General features: G+C 53.4%; 1 protein-coding gene across 1 annotated transcript in view; it reads left to right on the top strand.

Annotated features, from left to right (window-relative positions):
- Nucleotides 1-7,586: 7,586 nt before the first annotated feature.
- NCKIPSD (NCK interacting protein with SH3 domain) overlaps nucleotides 7,587-17,936 on the top strand; it is a 51,322-nt gene continuing 40,972 nt past the window's right edge. Inside the window, exon 1 of the mRNA XM_027640272.1 lies at nucleotides 7,587-7,757. Coding sequence (XP_027496073.1) covers nucleotides 7,587-7,757 — 171 coding nt within the window. The remainder of the gene's footprint in view (nucleotides 7,758-17,936) is intronic.

Below are 17,936 nucleotides of genomic sequence, written 5' to 3' on the forward strand. Positions count from 1 at the left end.
GGCCATTTATTCTTGGCACTCCCCAGCTACAAAATGCTTTGGGCATTGATCAGCAGCACTCCTGCCTTCTGTTCCCAAGATGTACCCGGCACAGAGAGAGGGGCCGTGGCTGCAAGATGATGTTTCCTTTTCAGTTCCCCCGTTTAGGATGCGATGCCCTCTGCTAACGAGCTAATGACGAGCGCTAATGACGAGCCTCTTGGCAGGCGCTGCGGTCCCCTATCACTGCTGCCGCTTAGGAATAAGCCTGCCTGTGCAGATTCATCTGATACACACGGTTTGACTTTGTGGTCTGAAATTAGCAGGGATAAAGTCCCCCTAATGTACTTGTGTTACGTAGGAACTCTGGAGGGAATTCATAAAATCCGATGAGAACAATCGCATTTGCTCTGATGCAAGCTGCCTCCAGAACAAGTCTTCTTTGTTTTGCTGCCTGCAGGCAGGGCCCAGGGTGCAGGCAGGGCCCAGGGTACAGGCAGGGAGTTGCCCTTGCAGAAACGCTGCCAGCAGGGTGAGCTTGGTCTAGACCTGGTCTCAGAGCAGTGTGGTGTCAGCAGATGGACCTGGAGCATTTGGGGGTCTGTATATAATAATAACCCCAGGTGGAACTGGTGCTGCTGTAGGAAGGTGGGGATACCTGCCCCGCAGGCTCTGGCCTGTGCTGCTAAAATCCTTTCGCCAATATTGTCTGAGGATTAAGAGAGGCTGTGCCAGTGCTGCAAAGCAACAACAAGGTGGCTGGGAGCTTCCTGGGCTGCAGCAGTGGGAGTGGGGGAGCAGTGACAGAGGAGACTTTTTTCATTAGTTGCTTTAAAGGATATAAGAGCAAAATGTCAGGAGGAAAAATCCCTTGCTTGCACCATGTCCTCAAAGGTTGAAGAGTGGGTGACCCAGATGCAAGTCCCTCTGAATGACATACTACCTTGCAAAGTTCAAGAGCAGGTTTGTTTTCCTTCTATGCTGTTGTGCACAAATCCTTCTGAGCAATTCCTTGTGTTTGTGGAAAGGCAGTTGTGTAACTGCCAGCCTGGGACGTGCTGGGGTTGGAACAGGGTTCCCACGGTCCCTGCAAACGGCCATGCTGCCCCTTGGCCCTGTGCCTGGGCTTCTCAGAGGACAGGACTGGGATGAGCAGGGTGTGGGGCTGGGGAGGGGGGGTGTGCTCACCCTGCTGTTGGGCCATGGTGAAGGACAGAGTGATGGAATAACACTGGAGAGCAGCATTTGGGCTGGGGAAGAGACGCAAGGGCTTTTTTGTTCCTGTTTTTCCTCTGTTGCTGTGACACCAGGCTGACCTTGGAGGCAGAAGCTCTGGACATGACCCTCCGGGCCAGGCTGGCAGCAGGGTGGTGATGAAGCAGCCTGGTCTACATGCCCTTGTGAGAGAAAACCTCCAGGAGACTGGAGATCTATGCCATGGGAACTGGTGCTTCTGCATCTGCAGAAAGCGTTTACCTTCCGGGGATGAATCCTGCCCTTGCTCTGTGTGTTCTGAATGCAGCTCCCCACAGCTCTGGTCCTTGGGCAGTCAGCTTCCCACTGGTGCTGGCTGTGCCAGCAGGAGCACTGGGAAGGGCAGCTGGGCTGGCTCCCTGAGCTGTCCTGGGGAACCCTGAGCCAGAGGCACCTCCGCAGAGCAGCCCTGCAGCCGGGTGGGGGGACAGGAGCTGGGACAGCCTGTGCCCTGGCAGGGACACCGCGCTCCGTGGTTGCTGCAGCCTCTGCTCCATGGGGGACATTGCTGAGCACACGTCTCTGTTCCTCAAGGCTCCCCTGTGTCTGGTCTCCTCCCTGTCCGCTTCCTGATGCTCTGAGAGGACCCACCTTTTCCTGCCAGCCCAGCCCTAGCAAGACCATCACCCAGGGTTGGCTGCAACATGCTAGGCCTAACCCTGCACTGGGGGCTTTGCAGGAGCTGGTGAGAGACAGCAAATGGTCCAGTCTGGCTGGGCCCTGGCCCCAGGCACCCGCTCCTGCTTCTTCCCCACAGCTGCCCCTGTGAGATGCTGCACCAGCCCCAGGCTTGTGGAGAGTTTGCCTTATGTAAATAGGTCACTTCTAGCCCAAAACTGGGGTGGCTACCGGGAATTGCCACGCGTCAGCTGGCCAGAGATGAAATGCATTCCTGCAGCTGGCACTGGTTTCTCCAGTGAATTGAGCTCTGCTTTGATGGCAAGGCACTAGGGACTGAGATGGGGGCTGAGCGGGGGTCTGTGGACCTGCCAGGATGGTTTGGTAAGTGGCCTCCCTGGCCTTGGGCAGGGCAGAAGCAAGGAGACTCAGGGGAGAGACTCTGAACCTGGAGGAGGGAGCATCTTTGTCCCTGTGCTGTTGCCTCTTGCATAGCTGCTGGACTTCTTCCCCCAAGCTGGGTTCCTGCCAGTGAGGAGGGACACACAGATGTCTTTTATGGAGCAAGAACAAAATATTTCCTTGTGGCTGGGCAGTAACATCCCCAAAGGGCAGCAGCCTGATGTCATTGTGATCCCTGCCCAAGGGAGAGTGGTTCACCCCATGGCCCCTGGGCTGCCAAGTGCCTCAGCCCCAGCGAGGCACAGGGCAGGTTCTGCTACCCTGAGCCTGTGGGGACACAGTGGCTCTCAGTGTGCAGGGGCAGAGGGAACCTGTGCCACTCACTGCCCCAGGGACAGCGGGTGCTATGTATGTCCCACCAGCTGTACCTTCCCTGCGTCTAATGGTGATGGGCTCAATTTGTGTAACTGGACACTAATTAAACTAGTTTTAATCTTCTTCTGTGGTGATGCCGTAGCAGGACTGGAGGCTGCTGTCTGTCCATCCCATGCAGGAATCTATCCTTGGCACGGGTCCTGTGCTGCCTTGTGGCCAGCTGCAGTGGTGCCCCAGCCTTGGAGTCACGCAGGGCAGAGGGGACAATGAATGGCTTATGTCCCTGGCTGGGAGTGCCGGGGCAAAGCCACCTTCCCTCAATTGTATGGAAATGAGAGCTTGCTAAGGGGCCTCTCTCAGCCACCTCTCACTGGCCTTTGCTCGAAGCCTGAAACTCACCACCTGGATGAGAGCAGAGAAAACTCCGGTGGGCTGGAGACAGCCCACACCACACCAAGCACCCTGTTCCTTCAGTGGGGATCCCTGTCCCAGCACTCCTCACCTGCCCACCAGGGCCTGCTGCACCCACCTGCCCTCCCAGGGCTCCTCCTCAGGCAAGAGATGAAAGCAGGGACACAGTCCCCATCCCCTCTGCCCCACAAACTGTGTGGGCAGCAAAGGGTGACGTTGGCAGCAGCCTCACATGATGGAGGCTGGTGCCTGCCATGCCAGGCTGCCAGCTCCAGATGGGGTTACGGGTTCTGTCCCCTTCTCTTTCTTGGGTTTGCACCACAGCGATGTCCCCACCACCAAGCTGGGACAGGCCGTGTTGGCCCTGTGGAGTCTTTTCAGCTTCTCTTTGAAAGGGAAGCAGAGGAGCTCCTCCAGCCCACAGGGCCAGGATCTGCTGCTGCTCCCCAGGCAACCCCTCACTTTGTAGCTCTTCCCAGGCCGACACGTTAAACTGCAGGACACGAGAAGGGTGGGTTTGGGCAAGGCAGGACTGGCTTGGTTGGAGACGTGAACCCAGGAGTGTCTCCTTCACCCTGGCAGCCCTGCAGCTGGAAGGACAGCGTGGGGAGCCCAGGCACGGTGCTGCACATTGTGGGGCACCCTGTGCTCTCATTGCCAAGCACCTTACCCCCCACCCCCTTCTCTTCCCTCATCCTGCAAATGCCTTCTGCCCACATCCAGGTTTTTCACCACAGGCAAGGTGTGGTAGGGAGCCTGGCTACCAGGCTGATGGCAGTAAAAGCAGCATTCCCTTGACCAGGCTGTTACCACAGCGTGGCATTGGAGCCTGCAGAGCTGCCCCGGGGGAGGAGAGCTGGGAAGGGGCCATGCCAGCAGGCAGAGTGTGTGGGCTGGCAAGTGGCTCATCAGGTCAGGACACGAGCAGAGCTTAACGAAGAACAGGGTGCTGCTGTGTGAAAGCAAAGAGCTCGGTTTCCCAAAGCAGAGCTGCAGGGCAGGCTGGGCTGCGTGTGGCTCGCCTTGCAACCTGCAGTGCCTCAATCCTTCCCGCAGCATCCCCCAGGCCCCCCTCCGCTACCCCTCAACTCTCCCGACCTTCTGTCTTCTTCATTTCCAGGAAGCACAGCTGTTGGCAGGCGCTGGCTGCTCCTTCCTGCGGCCGCAGGAGGGGCCTGGGCCCCAGCCAGCCCCGGCTTTGTGGAGGGCGGGTTGCGCAAGGAGCCCTGCGGACACCCCGGCGCTGCGGGCGGCGGAGCGGAGCGAGTCCCAGAGCCACCCACCACCCCGACGGCTTCGGCTCCTCCACGTGTTGTGCTCCGCGGGGAAGCAGCTGCCAAAAGAGCAGCCCCTCTCTGGTGTTTTTGAATTTAGCATGGATCACTCTGTTCCTTGCAAGAGGCAGCAGCAGGGTTTGCTCCTGCCTGGCGGAGCACCCTTCCCTGCTGGTGGCAGGCAGCACTGGTTTGGGGGCTTCTCCCATAAGGGAGCAGATGTAGTTGGAGGAGTGAGACATTCTGCAAGTGATGTTGGTGTGTGCGTCGGGGGGTCTTCTCTACAGCCTTTCAATGAGATTTTCCAGGAAGGGAAGGCTGTCAAGATATTGGGAAATAGAGACATGCCCAAGAGATATCCCAATGCCTGGCCATCCTGCTCATGGACAGCCCTGATCCCTGCAGGACATGCTGACAGTGTTGTGCCAGGAGCTGTGGGTTCAGGGTCCTCACAGCACCTCACATGCCCTATTACTTTGCACCCAGAGAGGGCTGGTGGGAGTACAATAATATTTGTATACCTAAAAGTAGAGCAATTGATCCTGCTGCTGTTTTTCAACGTTTTGGCAAGCAGGCAGTGCAGAATTATATAAGTGTACGTGGAGCTGGCAAGTTTGTGTTCCAATCATATGAGAGCTGTTGTGCAACTCTTCCCCTCCACAGCCCTTGAGGAAAGCAGGAGTGTGGGGGCTGCCGTGCACACGCAGAACCCTTCACAGTTTACAGTGATCCTGGTCCCCATGGCTCTGAGGGCAAGGGATGTGTTATTACCTGAGGCCTCGGTTTCGTCTTTAAAAGTCACCTGCAAGTGATGCAGTGGGATCCTTGCTTGTTGCCCCTCCCTGTCCAATACAAATCATCCGGCACTTTCAATTCAAAGCCGATTCCTGAGCAGCAGGAATCTGTGTTGGGCTCTGCATTCTACCCAGATGCAGAAGGGTTTGTGGGAGCCCTTGCAGAGGAAATCCAGGCTCCTTCCCGGCCACTGTCTGGCAGAGCTGGGATGCTGTGCAGAGCAGAGAGGCCGGGGTGCTGCTGCGGTGTGCGTGGGAGGTGGGTGCCTGCATCCCCCTCAGCTGCCTTTGCCTGCCAGCACAGCCTGTGCTGCTGACTTCGAGGAAACAAAGCGCCGTTATTCCAGCACAAACAGCAGCTGGGCATGTGCCAGGGAGTGGCCAGGGCTCACCTGGAGTGGGGACACAGCTACGAGTGGACTCTGAGGCAGGGTAAATACTGCAGCCAAACCAGGCATGGAACAGGCAGGTGGGGAATCATGGCCTTGTGGGATATCGGTAATACCAAGAGTAATGACCCACAATGAAGGTTTTCCTTTCCCCACTGCTGCTCCATGGCTGCCCACCCCTTGCCCACCATCACCTCATGTCCTGCCAGGCATCTGGAAGGGGCCGCGACCAGGCAGGGAGCCCAGACCCCGAAAGCCTCCTGAAGGATTCAGCCCCAGTTGCATGTCACAGTTCCCAATCAAAGCAGCCCCTCATCGCCTTTCCAGCCCAAATGTGCCCAGCTTCAGCTCCCGGCAGCGATTCCCGGCACCGCCGCAGAGGGGGAGCCTAGGCAACCGCTCACTCCTACTCCACCCTCCATCACGGTAACCAGGCTCTGCCAGGATTACCTCACCGGCAGAGCTGGGAAAAGCGGGGGGCTGGAAGGGCCATGCTGGAAGCAGGCAGGAGGCTGTGGCCACTGCAAGCCTGGCTTTTGTTGTATAACCACAGGCTGGATCTGTTTGTGGATGGTTTCTGGATGAATTAAACTCCCCTTTCACTGTGAGCAGGGGTCTATGGACCATTCCATCCTTGCATCCCTCCATCCCTGCATCCCTCCATCCTTGCATCCCAGCAGGATGGGTGGGGGTGAGCAGGATGGGTGAGGGGTGTCTTTGTGGTGGCCTTGGTTGCAGAAGCGTGTGTACCAGCCCTGCCAGGATGCTGTAACCAGCCCCCACCTGCCTTGGTGCTGACAGCCCCCATGCTGGGCTCTCCGTGCTGGCTTTGCCAGGTGGAAAATTCCTCTTTTTCTTGGGACAGCATGGAGAAAGGCCTAGCTTGGGAAGAAGGCGGGGAGGGTGGTAAGGGGGGTGTGTGATGTGCTGCAGGGCTGCCACTCACCTCCCCAGAGCAGCAGGAAGGACTCAGACCCCCTGCAAGGACAGTGAAGCCCAAGGGAAGCTCCTGATGTCTGGGGAGGGGGGCTTGCAGGGGTCTTGGGCTGCTTGGGATAGTGGCCCAAACAGTTATTCTCCTGGAATACGGCGTCAAGGCAAAGAGAGATGGATGGGGCTGGGGACATCTGAGTCTTCTTGGAGTGCTCCTGGCCCAACATGCCCTGTCCCACGGCCCTGTGCTAGGCCACCGTGTCCGCTGCAGGCACAGCATGGGGCCAGAGCCTGCCCTGGCCGTGCCCTGTTCCCGTTCTGGGGGAAGGGACTCGCCCCGGGTGGCTTGCCAGGTGAAGCCCCCGTGGTGCCCAGAGGGGACTTTGGGGATGTAATGGTGCTGGTTGGTGCCGTGCGGGACTCTCAGAGGACGGGCTGCTGGGGGACACCGCCGGGGCGTGGCGGGGACGGGGGGTTTGGAGGCGAAGCGATGCTCCTGCGGCCAGCCGGGGCACGGCGGGGGCAGAGGGGCTGGGGGCGGGCGGGCGATGGGCGGGAGGCGGGAGCAGCGACTCCGGGAGCCAGCGGTGACCCGGGACACAGCGTGATGGAGGAGGGACACCAGGACACAAACGGGACGGCGCCGGGGAAGCGGCAGTGCCTAATGGAGCCTCCGGCAGCCCGTCCCTGGGTGTCAGTCCCGAGGGTCAGTCCCGGGGGTCGGTCCTTGGGTCGGTCCCTGGGTCAGTCCCCGGTCGGTGCCGAGGTCGCTGCAGGGGTCGGTCCCTGGGTCACTCCCGTGGGTCACTCCCGGGGTCATTCCCGGGGTCATTCCCGGGGTCACTCCCGGGGTCACTCCCGGGGTCATTCCCGGGGTCATTCCCGGGATCATTCCCGGTCTCTCCCGCTACTCCCCCGGCGCTGCGCGGGCCGTTGGCGCCCCCTGCCGGCACGCGGTTTCGGGGGCGGGGCTGGGACAGGCGACGGCGAGAGCGGCGCCGCCAGGGGGCGGTACGGAGCTGCAGGGGGCGGGGTTCCGCTGGGCGGGGCTTGTAGGGGGCGGGGCTTGACTGCGACGTGAGGGGCGGGGCGCGGGGGCGGGGCCGGTCCGGTCCGACGGGCGGAGGGGCGGCGGGGCCGCGGCCGCCACCGCCACCATGTACCGGGCCCTGTACAGCTTCCGCTCCGCCGAGCCCAACTCGCTGCCCTTCACCGCCGGCGAGACCTTCCTGCTGCTGGAGCGCAGCAACCAGCACTGGTGGCTCGTCACCCGCGCCGGCTCCGGCGAGACGGGCTACGCGCCGGCCTCGTACCTCCAGCGGCTGCAGGTGGGCCGGGCCGGCGGGGGCGGCGGGGCCGGGGGTGCCGGGGCTGGGCAGCGCTGCCCTCGTCCCTCGCAGGCAGCGGGGCGTTCCTGCCGGCGCCAGGCTGGGTTTGTGGCGGAGCAGCAGCCCGGTGCGCTGGGGCAGCCCGGCTGTGCCGCTCACGGTCCGTCCCGTGTTCCCTTCGGGAGCCGCTGGCCCGGCTCGGGAAGCGGGAGTGCGGTTCCTGTGGCTTCGGCAGGCGGGAACCTTGTGGGACACGGTGTGGCGTGGGAGTCGGGAGGCTGCAAGGAGGCGGGAGATATCTCCCGTGAGTGTCGGGTTTGGGGAACACCAGCCCCCCGGGTCAGGGACGAAGGGAGAGCTCAGCGGGACCATCCTAAGGAGAGGGGCTGGGTGTGAGTCCCCTGGGTGCTAGGTCCGGGTCAGAAGCCCAGGGTTGAAGGGCTGGTGGGCTGTTCATTATTGCAGAACTGGGAGAGGAAGGCAGGAGAATGCTTGGGTGATGCCCTAGGAGATGATGAGGGGGATCCTCCTCCCCAGAGTATCCATGGCTACAGGTGCCCTGGACTCTCTTGGCGAGTAGCCCCAGTTGGTGTAACTCAGCAGTGCTGCCGTGGCCATCTCTGTGCTGGCTGTTCAGCCCCGGGGGCTCTGTGTGGGTGGCACCCCCGCACCGACAGGGCAGTGAGGGGGGTGATCATCCTTCCACTGTGACACCCATAGCACACCCACGCCGTCCTGGGGGCCGGGAGAGACCATGGCAGCTGCCTGCCATGGCAACACTTACAGCCAAGTCAGTGATGCTGGGAATTACAGGAGGTCCAAGCACCTGCTGAAGCTCTAACTGGGGTCAGAGGAGGGAGAGCACCTTTTGGCTGCCAGGTGTGAGCCCTGTGCCCATGCAGGTGTCACAGGGAAAAGAGGTGGCTTACAGCTTGTACAGTGCAGGGGGCTGTTTAGTGGAGGCTTCTGAAGTTAAAATAGGCCTTTCATATAAAGCTAATTCATGGGGGATTTATATATTCGGGCCTCAGGGGATAGCTGTGGGAACTGGATGCTGAGGACTCTTTGCATCACTGAGTGGGTTAACTGCACAGAAACGCACGTGAATTTTACAAATGGGCCTTTTGAAGTCTGTCTGAATGTGGTGACAAACCCCTTTATTTCAGTGTGCTGCTGCTGCTGCTCCTTCAGATGCCATTGAATTTCTGATTAGCAGTAACTCAGGCTGTAAGTAAGTGTGGGTGTGGGCTTTGCAGAACACTCCAGTGAGACGAGCATAATCTGGGGAGTGTGTATATGTTTGTTAGGGCAGTGCCAGGTCTCTCTGTCGGCCACTTCGTCCGTCTGTCCTGCAAGGCTGGGGCTCTTGCGCAGCCTGGCAGGATGGCCTGACGGGAGGGACATCTTATGTATCAATAAGCCCTTAAGCTATTTACAGGAGCTATTTAGTTACACAGCAAAGACCTTATGAACTGCTAGATTTTAAAGCCCCACGGTGGCAGAGCTCCAGGCTGCTGCTCATGAGTTTCCTATCTGCAGTCCCCTGCTTCATTTGCTTGTGGCATGACGTCTTCTCACTGCTGTGGGTGCAGGAGCCTTCTCCTGGGCTGCTCACTCATACCAGATTTTCTCACAGGTACCTCACCAGCACACGTTTCAAAATCTTACAGGAGGAAAAGCATCTCTTCATTGACTTTACATTCATTTCTCACATTATATTTTGCTACACCCTTAACACAGCTTGCAGCCTGTCAGACTGGCTCCTGCCAGGCTCTTAGTAATGCACTGATATTAAAGCAGCATTGCTGGTGACTTTGTGAGCATTCTCCTCAAGTTCAGTTGTAACTTTTCCAAATGCTCTTAGACCCTGTAGCAGGAAACCAAAGAGTCTTCCCTGCATCTGCTCATCTGTGTTTTGGCCATTAAAACATTTTTGGCCATTAAATTTCTAGCACCTGAACTTGCCTGATGATGTGTGAGGCAGCAGGATCTCATTTGCTGCTCTGCAGTTGCCATAATGCTCTGTGTCTGTGACTGACTTTCTGCTGTTGCGTTCTGCCAGCTCTGAAGAGCCGATGTGAAGTCAAAACCTGTGTTTATTCATGGCAGAAGGCATCTGCTCACTAAAAGTGTGCTAGAAACTGTTTGCTCAATGTCCAGGATGAGTGTGAACAATATGCCGCCCAGTTTTGATTTAGTAAAGGCACTGAGACTAATTAGTGACAGCGATTTGGGAGGCAATTAACGCTGCCTCAACCACGGCAGGGAAAAAACACCGCTAATGATTAGTGTTAGTGTGCTTAGCAGGGAGAGAGAGTGGCCAACAGGAGTCACCATTGTAAAGGTAAGTTTGGGCTCCTTTGGCAGTGCAGTCAGGTGAGCAGTAGGTTGCAGAACAGTCACAGCCCCTCACAGCACATCTCCTGAAAGCCCCTTGCTGATGGGATGCTCACAAGGGACGTCTGGGCTGCTGTTGCTGTGCACTCTCAGGAGCATTACCTTTCTTCTGAGCTCCTCTTGAGTTTCAGGGTTTTTTTTTTGCTCAGCTTTCATAGATACGGGAAATTGATGCCTTGGCTTCTCTAGAGGAAAAAATAATTCCTGGTTATTATTTAAAGCTTATTCTTGGCTAATGTCTTTTTGCAGAATTTCGTACTGAAATCCTTGTGGTTCAGTGTTGCTGTTAAAAGAGGGTTAGTTGTAGGTGGGGAAAAAGCACCACCAACAAATCTTTCTTAAAAATTCCCTTAAGAAACAAGTCAGGGCTTAGCCAGAGCACCAGAAGGTGCAGATGATGTGAAGTTAATTTGAGTCAATTAGAAACGCCCAACTTCAGCTGATGTTCCTTCTGTAGTTCCCTTTTAGTTCTGTTGTGGATTATTAGGAGTCATTTCAAGTCGAGTGCCATTCTGGGGATAGATGCTGAGGCTGTCAAGCAGTGAGAGGGAAGGATTGGGCTGAGCTGCTGAACAGGGGCAGCTTGTGAACTGCAAGCAGAGCAAGCTGCTTCTCGAAACAGTGGCCTCTTGTGTGGCTGAGCCCCAGTTCTGCACACACATGGCAGAGACCTTGGATGGTGACACCAGCATGGCTGTGCCCAACAAAGTCATATGAACTTGGGAACTGGTGGCGGTGCTGCCTAGACAGGTGAAAACATGTCCCCAGCACTGCACTGGCTGGTGACAGCACGGAGGGTAATTGCCTCCAGCTCCTGACAGAGCAAGAGACGTGCTAATACCTAATGCCAGGTGAATACTGCTGCAGCAGGGCTGTCAGGACGAGTGCCAGGGCTTACCATTGAATGGAAAGGTGCCTGTCAGCATGAGGTTGGTCTTTTGTCTCCAGCTGTGTGCTGATGCTTAAGTAATGTGTGAGTGGCAGAAAAACGTGAGGTCAGAATGGAGCTTAGAGTGTCCTCTGGAGCTACATGGTCACTCCAGAAGACAGGCCTTTCAGAGCTTTATGTAAAGCTGTAAAAGATTCCATTTGAAAAGTTTCCTTAGGAGCAGGAGGTTCACTCAGTGTCAAGAAGGGACAAATGCTGAGCCTAGCAAGAAATAAGGGCCCTTCTTTTGGGTTAAATAGCCTGTATGTTGCTGTCATGATGGGACATGTAATTTTGTAACAGGAGTGTGGAGTTACTCCAGCTCTGGATGTGGCACAGCAGGGCAAGGAGCACAAAGCAGGTGGCTCTCCTGGGAGGATACTGAACTATGGGTGACACTTGGCCTGTCAGGAAAGCTGATCTGCTCTGCTCCTGGTGGGACAGGGCCTGGCCATGGTGGTTTGCTCCTGCTGTGCCACCCACTTACGGGAGCAGCAATCTGCTTCAGCTCCCGGCCTCTCCAGGCACCACAGCTGATCCTGCCCTGTCTCATGTCTGCGCTGACCCGGCGGAATTCCCCGTCAATGGAAGTGTTAACATTGCATGCCGAGGAGGGGAATGGCAGCTGTAAAATGATGTATTGGTAAATGCCAGGGGTGCAGAAATAAGTGCTAAGTTGCAGGGGGATGTTTCCTGCTGAAGTGGGAATGGTTTAGCGTGCTGGCTGCTGCAAATCAGCTGCTCGGCTGTATTAAGCCATTAGGAAATAGGTTTGAAATTACTCTGAATAACCTTTTTAATATTACTTGAACTTTATTTGGAATAACTGAAAAATTGTTTGCAATGTGGGTTTTGGTTCTCTGCTCATGCTTTCACATGGTACTCTGGAGGAGCAAGGAAAGGTCTTGTCTGGGTGGAAAGGTGTGTATGGTGATAGCCAAGAAGCTTTGGTCTGCCTGGTGAGAAAATGGAGCCAAGCAGAGTGTAACAAGCATTTTGAGGATGCCTTGGATTGCTGTTTGCTGTATCTTTTTTTGCAAGAATAAACAGGCATGCGATAAAAATAAGAGACTGCTTTGTGCAGCCTAGCAACAACTTAAAATTCTCCTGCAGCACGAGCGAGTGCACAGCGGCAGAGTACAGGTAGTCCTGGCCAGGCAGACGCAGGAGTGGTGTGTGCTGAGCTGCAAAGAGAAGAGAGGATTCTGTAAAGAGTGAGATTTGAGTGCTCTCTGTTTCCCAAAACCCTGGTTTGTGTTGTAGCATTGACCCAGGTTCAGGATTGGAATTGCATGGTGCAGAGTGAGGTAGCTGCCTTTCCTTGAAGACCGGGGCATGCCAGGGCTCAAAAGTGTGGGTCTGGCAGCTCCTGGCCACTCCTTCACCCTGATCTGACACTCTACACCTGGCCCTGTGCTCCAGCCTTTCCCTGAGCAGCCTCTGCTCTTGTCAGCCCCACTCTCAGTTAATTCAGTGCACTGGCTTGCTGGAAAACTCTTTGTTTCTGATCAGGTTGCTTCTCTACCAGCACAGCACGTGCATTGGTTCGGTGATGGAGCAGCACGTGCCGAGGCTGGTGTCAGGTAGGAGCGCTGTGGAAGCAGTGACCTGTGATAGCTCAGGTGCTGTCACACCCTCCACACTAGCATGGAGACAATGATGGTTTGGAGCATGGAAGCATGGGGATGATGGTGTTTGGAGCATGGAGTTAACCATAGAACAGTTTGGGTTGGAAGGGATTGGAAAGATCATCTAGTTCCAACACCCCAGATGATTGTATGGTGCCAATCACAGAATTGTTAGGGTTGGAAGCGAGCTCTGGAGATCATCTAGTCCAACCCTCCTGCAGAGTCACTTGGTGCAGGTGACACAGGAACGTATCCAGGTTGGTTTGGAATGCCTCCAGAGAGGGAGACTCCATGACCTTCCTGGGCAGTGCTATCAAATCAGATCATGAGACATTCTGATAGCAAATCCCCAGTCACTGGAAACAGTTTTTGCAGCTGTGCTTTGCTGCAAGAGTTTTTCCCTCCATCTACACAAAATCCAGTTTTAAAGCTGGTGCTCCTGAACAGAAGGTGATGATTGTACAGAGTGTTGTATGGACCATCCCCTGCACTGGAGCCTGCAGTGTTATTTGTCATCTGCTGCAGATTTGACAGAGCTTTCAATGGGCGTGAGAGCTTAATCGCAATACTCACAGATCCTGAGTAAGTGCTTAGGCTAAAAATAAAGTTTTATTTTGGAGAATAAGCAGCTGGTAGCGCTTTATAGCTGAGGCTGCATTTCTTGATGCATGCAAGAAAGTGAAAGAATGAAGCATTTTTCCCTGGGCTCTCACCATAGCAGAGATGCTCTTGTGTCAGAGCTGCTTTGAGATGAAATTTTATTCTTGAGACTAAATTACACAGTCAGGGGAATTATAACCATTTCTAATTACTGTAGCTAAAGACTTGAAGTTTTAGCCAGAAGTTCTACAATCTTTCACGGTCCAGAATGATTAAAGTAGAACTATGGTAATGATCTTTAGCCTTGGCTGTGAAGACACGTTCTCACTTTTACTCTGATTAAAAATAATTAGGCTTTTTGTTATCAGATAAAATTTGCCTTTGTGACCTGGACACCCATGTATGAGCAGCATTGGGGGTGTGGGGTTATCACTCTTGCAGCTGTGTCATGAGTGGAGTGTCACTGGTGGATGCATGGATGTTTCCAGTGGGTTTGCTGGGGGCTGGAAACATCAAACCTGTTTCAGGGTTGAACACCATGAAGGCTGCCTTGGTCAGATGTGAGCAGGCATAAGGAAGATGTCTGAGTCCATGTTTGCTCTTGAGTGATGTGGGTCTGGCTCTGTTTGCCTTGGAGGAAGGACAAGGTGAGGGGCCAGAGCGGAAAGAAGAAATGGGCCATCTTCTCCTCAGCTTTTGGAAAGGCACTTTTCCAGAGCAGACAGACACAATCTGGTTCCTGGCTTCCCTGTGGGGTTGCAACGTCTGCCAGGAGCTTTACTAGAAAGCACCCCTGCTTTCTAGTGCTGGGCTTGCCATGAGCCTTTCACCATGTTGCACAAGTGTTGACCTGCTGTTATCTTGCAATTTTGCTGATCAAATCTGTGATTATTTTACTTTTTTTTTTGGCTGCCTACTGTATGGTTTTTGAATGCTTTTCATCAGAAGATGTCTAGACTTTCTTCCCTGGTTTACATCTGGATGATGATCACCTTCTTGTTGCAATGGGAAGAACTGGCAGTTTTGAACTAGGAGTATCCTGCTTTGTGTTTGTGCTTGTGCATCTCTTCCCATGATCACTCTTTTGTTTCCTTTCAGGATTTCCAGCATCCTGTCAGGTGAACTCTTAACTAGAAAAAACCAGAAACAAAACAGAGGAGGAGAGATTTGTGTTGAAACCAACAAACCAGAAAGTTCATGGAAATTGATTTTCTTGTAATTGTTGCTCTGTGTGAAGTACAGAGGGAGCAAGACACTGAAGAGCAGGGGAGGAATTCGTGTTGCTTGTCCTTGGATAAAAATGTGCTGTGTTAGTGATGGTGGGAGAACAATGTGAAGAGTCCTCCTCCTTGCAAGAGAAGAGTAACCTCCATGCTTGGAACAGCCTGTATACTGGGAAAGGCTTTGACAAAGACTGTATCATGGTCACTTGCTGACCTACGATCCCTTGCAAGGCCTGAGGCATATTAATGCCTGTGGGGAAGGTCAAATCCTATGGTGTACAGTGGGTATTTACATTTTTCTATGGGTGAAACATGGAAAACAGCTGAACCTGTCTGTAGAGGTGGTTGTTAGGAGAGCTTTGGTTCTGGAACAGAAACAGCCTCCTTTTTCTTCCTTTCCTTGTGTAGCTTAGATGTACATAAAAACAAACAGAATTTATAAGAGTGTCCCAGATTTACTCCCTCATGAAGGATTTAAACTCTGTCATTCCCAGACAGGATTATGTATTCAGCATATGAGCTGTCAGTCTGGGCCCTGGTAGAAGGACAAATTCCAGAAGGAGTTTATAAGGAGGGAAGTGCAAGCAGCCTTAGTATGCAACTACAGCATTAGATAGTCTGCAAGAAAATTAGACTTCACAGATACTAACATCCCATGTGGCCAATGCTGTAACCAAAATTTTACAAGCCACGGGTTCTAACAGAGCTCTGTGTGCAGAGATTTGTAAATTAAAATGCATGTCCATTGTATTTCTTCCAGAGACAGCAGCTTAAATTGAGGCTTTCATCTTGGCCGTGACAGTAACAGTTGGCTCAGTTTGTTTCACTGAAGAGGTGGATTTGTGTGTGGACTCGCAAGGGCTGTGAGGGCCGAAGTGTTTCCTGTTGTACTGGGAAATCAGCTGGTCCTGCTGGGCTGGTGATAACTGCCTCCCAGATTTGCTGTTGCTGTGTGATTGTTGCTGTGAGAACTTTTGGTGGGAAGGAGGTCCTGTTTCCAGGGCTGGCCCTCTTTCTCCACAGGGAAATGAATACTGGCACTTTTGGAGGACCCCACTTTGAGCTTTTTCTCTGAGTTGGAGTCTGGAACTGCAAAATGCTTGTTGTATTTAGAAGAAAAATTCTCATTTGAAATGGCAATCCACTGGAAATTCTTTCTATGGACCCTGCGCTCCCTCATTGCCTCAGGTCTGAGTCACAGCAGGAATTGTGTCCTGGTCCTGCTTCTGGAGGAGCATCACTTTGCTTCCTCAGCCAGTGGCTCATAAATGAAGTTTTGACCTTTACAGGAAGGTCTTGTCAAATCTAATTTGTCTTGGCTTTTATCACATGGCAAGACCTTTGATTTTTTTTTTTTTAAAAAAAGGGTTTTTAAGCTTGTCATGTGAGAAGTGGAACAGAGGACACGATTCATGACTGCATCTGTTTGTCTCCACTCCCCTTAGCCCCTCATCGCATTCTTGCCACCAGGATATTGAGCACTATTCTGGGGAAAGCTCTTTCAGCATTAGCAGGGAGATAGAATTGTCCCAAAGACAAGACCCACTCCCTTGCAGCAGGAGAGAGGGGTCAGCTTCATGTGAGCTTTTCTGTGTTCATGCCCTGCAATGCAGAGCTCGTGTGGCAGAGCTGTGTGTTTCCCTTCCAAGGGAACAAAGAGCTAATCCTGTTCCCTTCTTGCACGAGCCTCAGGCGAGAAGGGGAAGTAAAATTTTGTCGGTGTGTGCTTTTTAGGGTGAGGTGGGAAGTTCATGGGTTTGTTTTTCCTGGTTATTTGCCTGCCTGTTGAAGTTGTTTAGAAGAAGTTGTCACTCCCTTCCTCCTTGGAAGCTGCTTGTGTTTTGATTACTGAGTTGCAAAGCCCATTGTCCTTCCTCCTGTCTGTCTGGAGCAGATGAAGGGACAGTGTTGCCCAGCTCCAAGGGTAGTGAGCCAGTTCCTCTGACTCAGGCTGCTGTTCATGCTGGTGGGATGTCCTTTTGGATAGGGGTCTGTTTGCTGTCATGCTGCTTTGTCCCTCTCCCCTGCTTAGGCTGGGTGGTGTGCATGAAAGTGGTCTGTGAGGTGTTGATTTTTGTGCCACATTTTTCTGTGATCTGGAAATGCCACCATAGGCTGATATTTTAGCTTGTTCAGCTGCTCAGGAGTTATAATTAAAAATAAAAAAAAAATAAATCAAGCTGTTGGACTAGGCATGCTAGATAATTCCAGGCTGTGGGTCGTTTCTTGCTAAATCACCAGTTCCAAGTTCAGATTAGATCACTTCTAAGTAATAGCTATTAATTATTTCTTGGTTTTTTTCCTAGTACAAGTGGGGACAGTATCTAGTAGTATGGAAACCCGAGGGCAGGCCCCTGCTCCAAACCTTCTATTATATTGAATAAAAACAAAGGGTTGAGGGAGAAGATGAGGCAAGAGCTGCAAAAATAGACACTTGCCCACGAGGAGGCGGGAATCACCTGGAAGCTGGGATGATGTCTTGATGAAAAGCTCTTGAATGCCTGTCCATGGGGTTTGTACCTCCACAGCTGCTAATGTGGTTGGGTTGTCACCTCCCACTGCTCCGGCTGCCTGCTTCCCCTCCACTGCCCTTGAGCTTGCTGGCCAGGAGGCTGAGCTCAGCCTCTGAGTTTTACCCCCTTCCTCTGGAGGTGGGAAGAAAGCCTTGATGGACCATGCAGGCGCCTTTCCTCTGCTTGCATGTGGGGAATGGAAATGGTGGTGGACAGGTTTTCAGAGTGGAGGGCTCTCTGTCAGTCGAGTTCAGTGCATGTGCTGTGATGGTTTTACAGAGAACCAGGGCAGCTCCTGTGAAAACCAGATGGCTGCCTAGAGAGATCAAGTTGAAGCTCTTCACCGAGCAGACAAATGCAAACCTCCGTGGCCTCTCAATCTGATGTGGTGACAATTTCTTTTTGTGTAAACTTGGTGCATTCTGTGTTTTTCCAGGCTGATTGAAGATACCATTTTTCCTTCTCCTGAGGAAAGGATGTGTGCTTGCAGGTGGATAGAGTGGGGCACTGTGGTTTGAACATCAAGTTACACCCAGGTGACCTGCCAGAAGGCAGGTCTGTGGGCCCTTTTCCTCCATGCTTAGGCTTAGCTGTCCCTGGGGAATATTTGGGGAGAAGCTCAAGTATCAGGGAAACCCAAATTTTAGCATGTTAAAAGAGTAATTGCATGAAAACACAGCACTTCAAGTAAGAGTGGTGATCATAAAGATTCATTACCTACTTATTGCAGAAGCTTAGGGGTTTTTCTGAGCCTGGCCAAATCAAAGTGTTTATAGCTGGAGACTTTTTCCATTTGACATCAAAAAAACAATGTCCCTTGAAGTGCTGAGTTCTATGTAATGAAGTTTTTGTCCCAGAATCACCTTTATTGACTTAAACTGTAAAATGCA

Source organism: Corapipo altera, unplaced genomic scaffold (genome assembly GCF_003945725.1).
Source record: "Corapipo altera isolate COAL_440 unplaced genomic scaffold, ASM394572v1 55, whole genome shotgun sequence".
Taxonomy (NCBI): Eukaryota; Metazoa; Chordata; class Aves; order Passeriformes; family Pipridae; genus Corapipo; species Corapipo altera.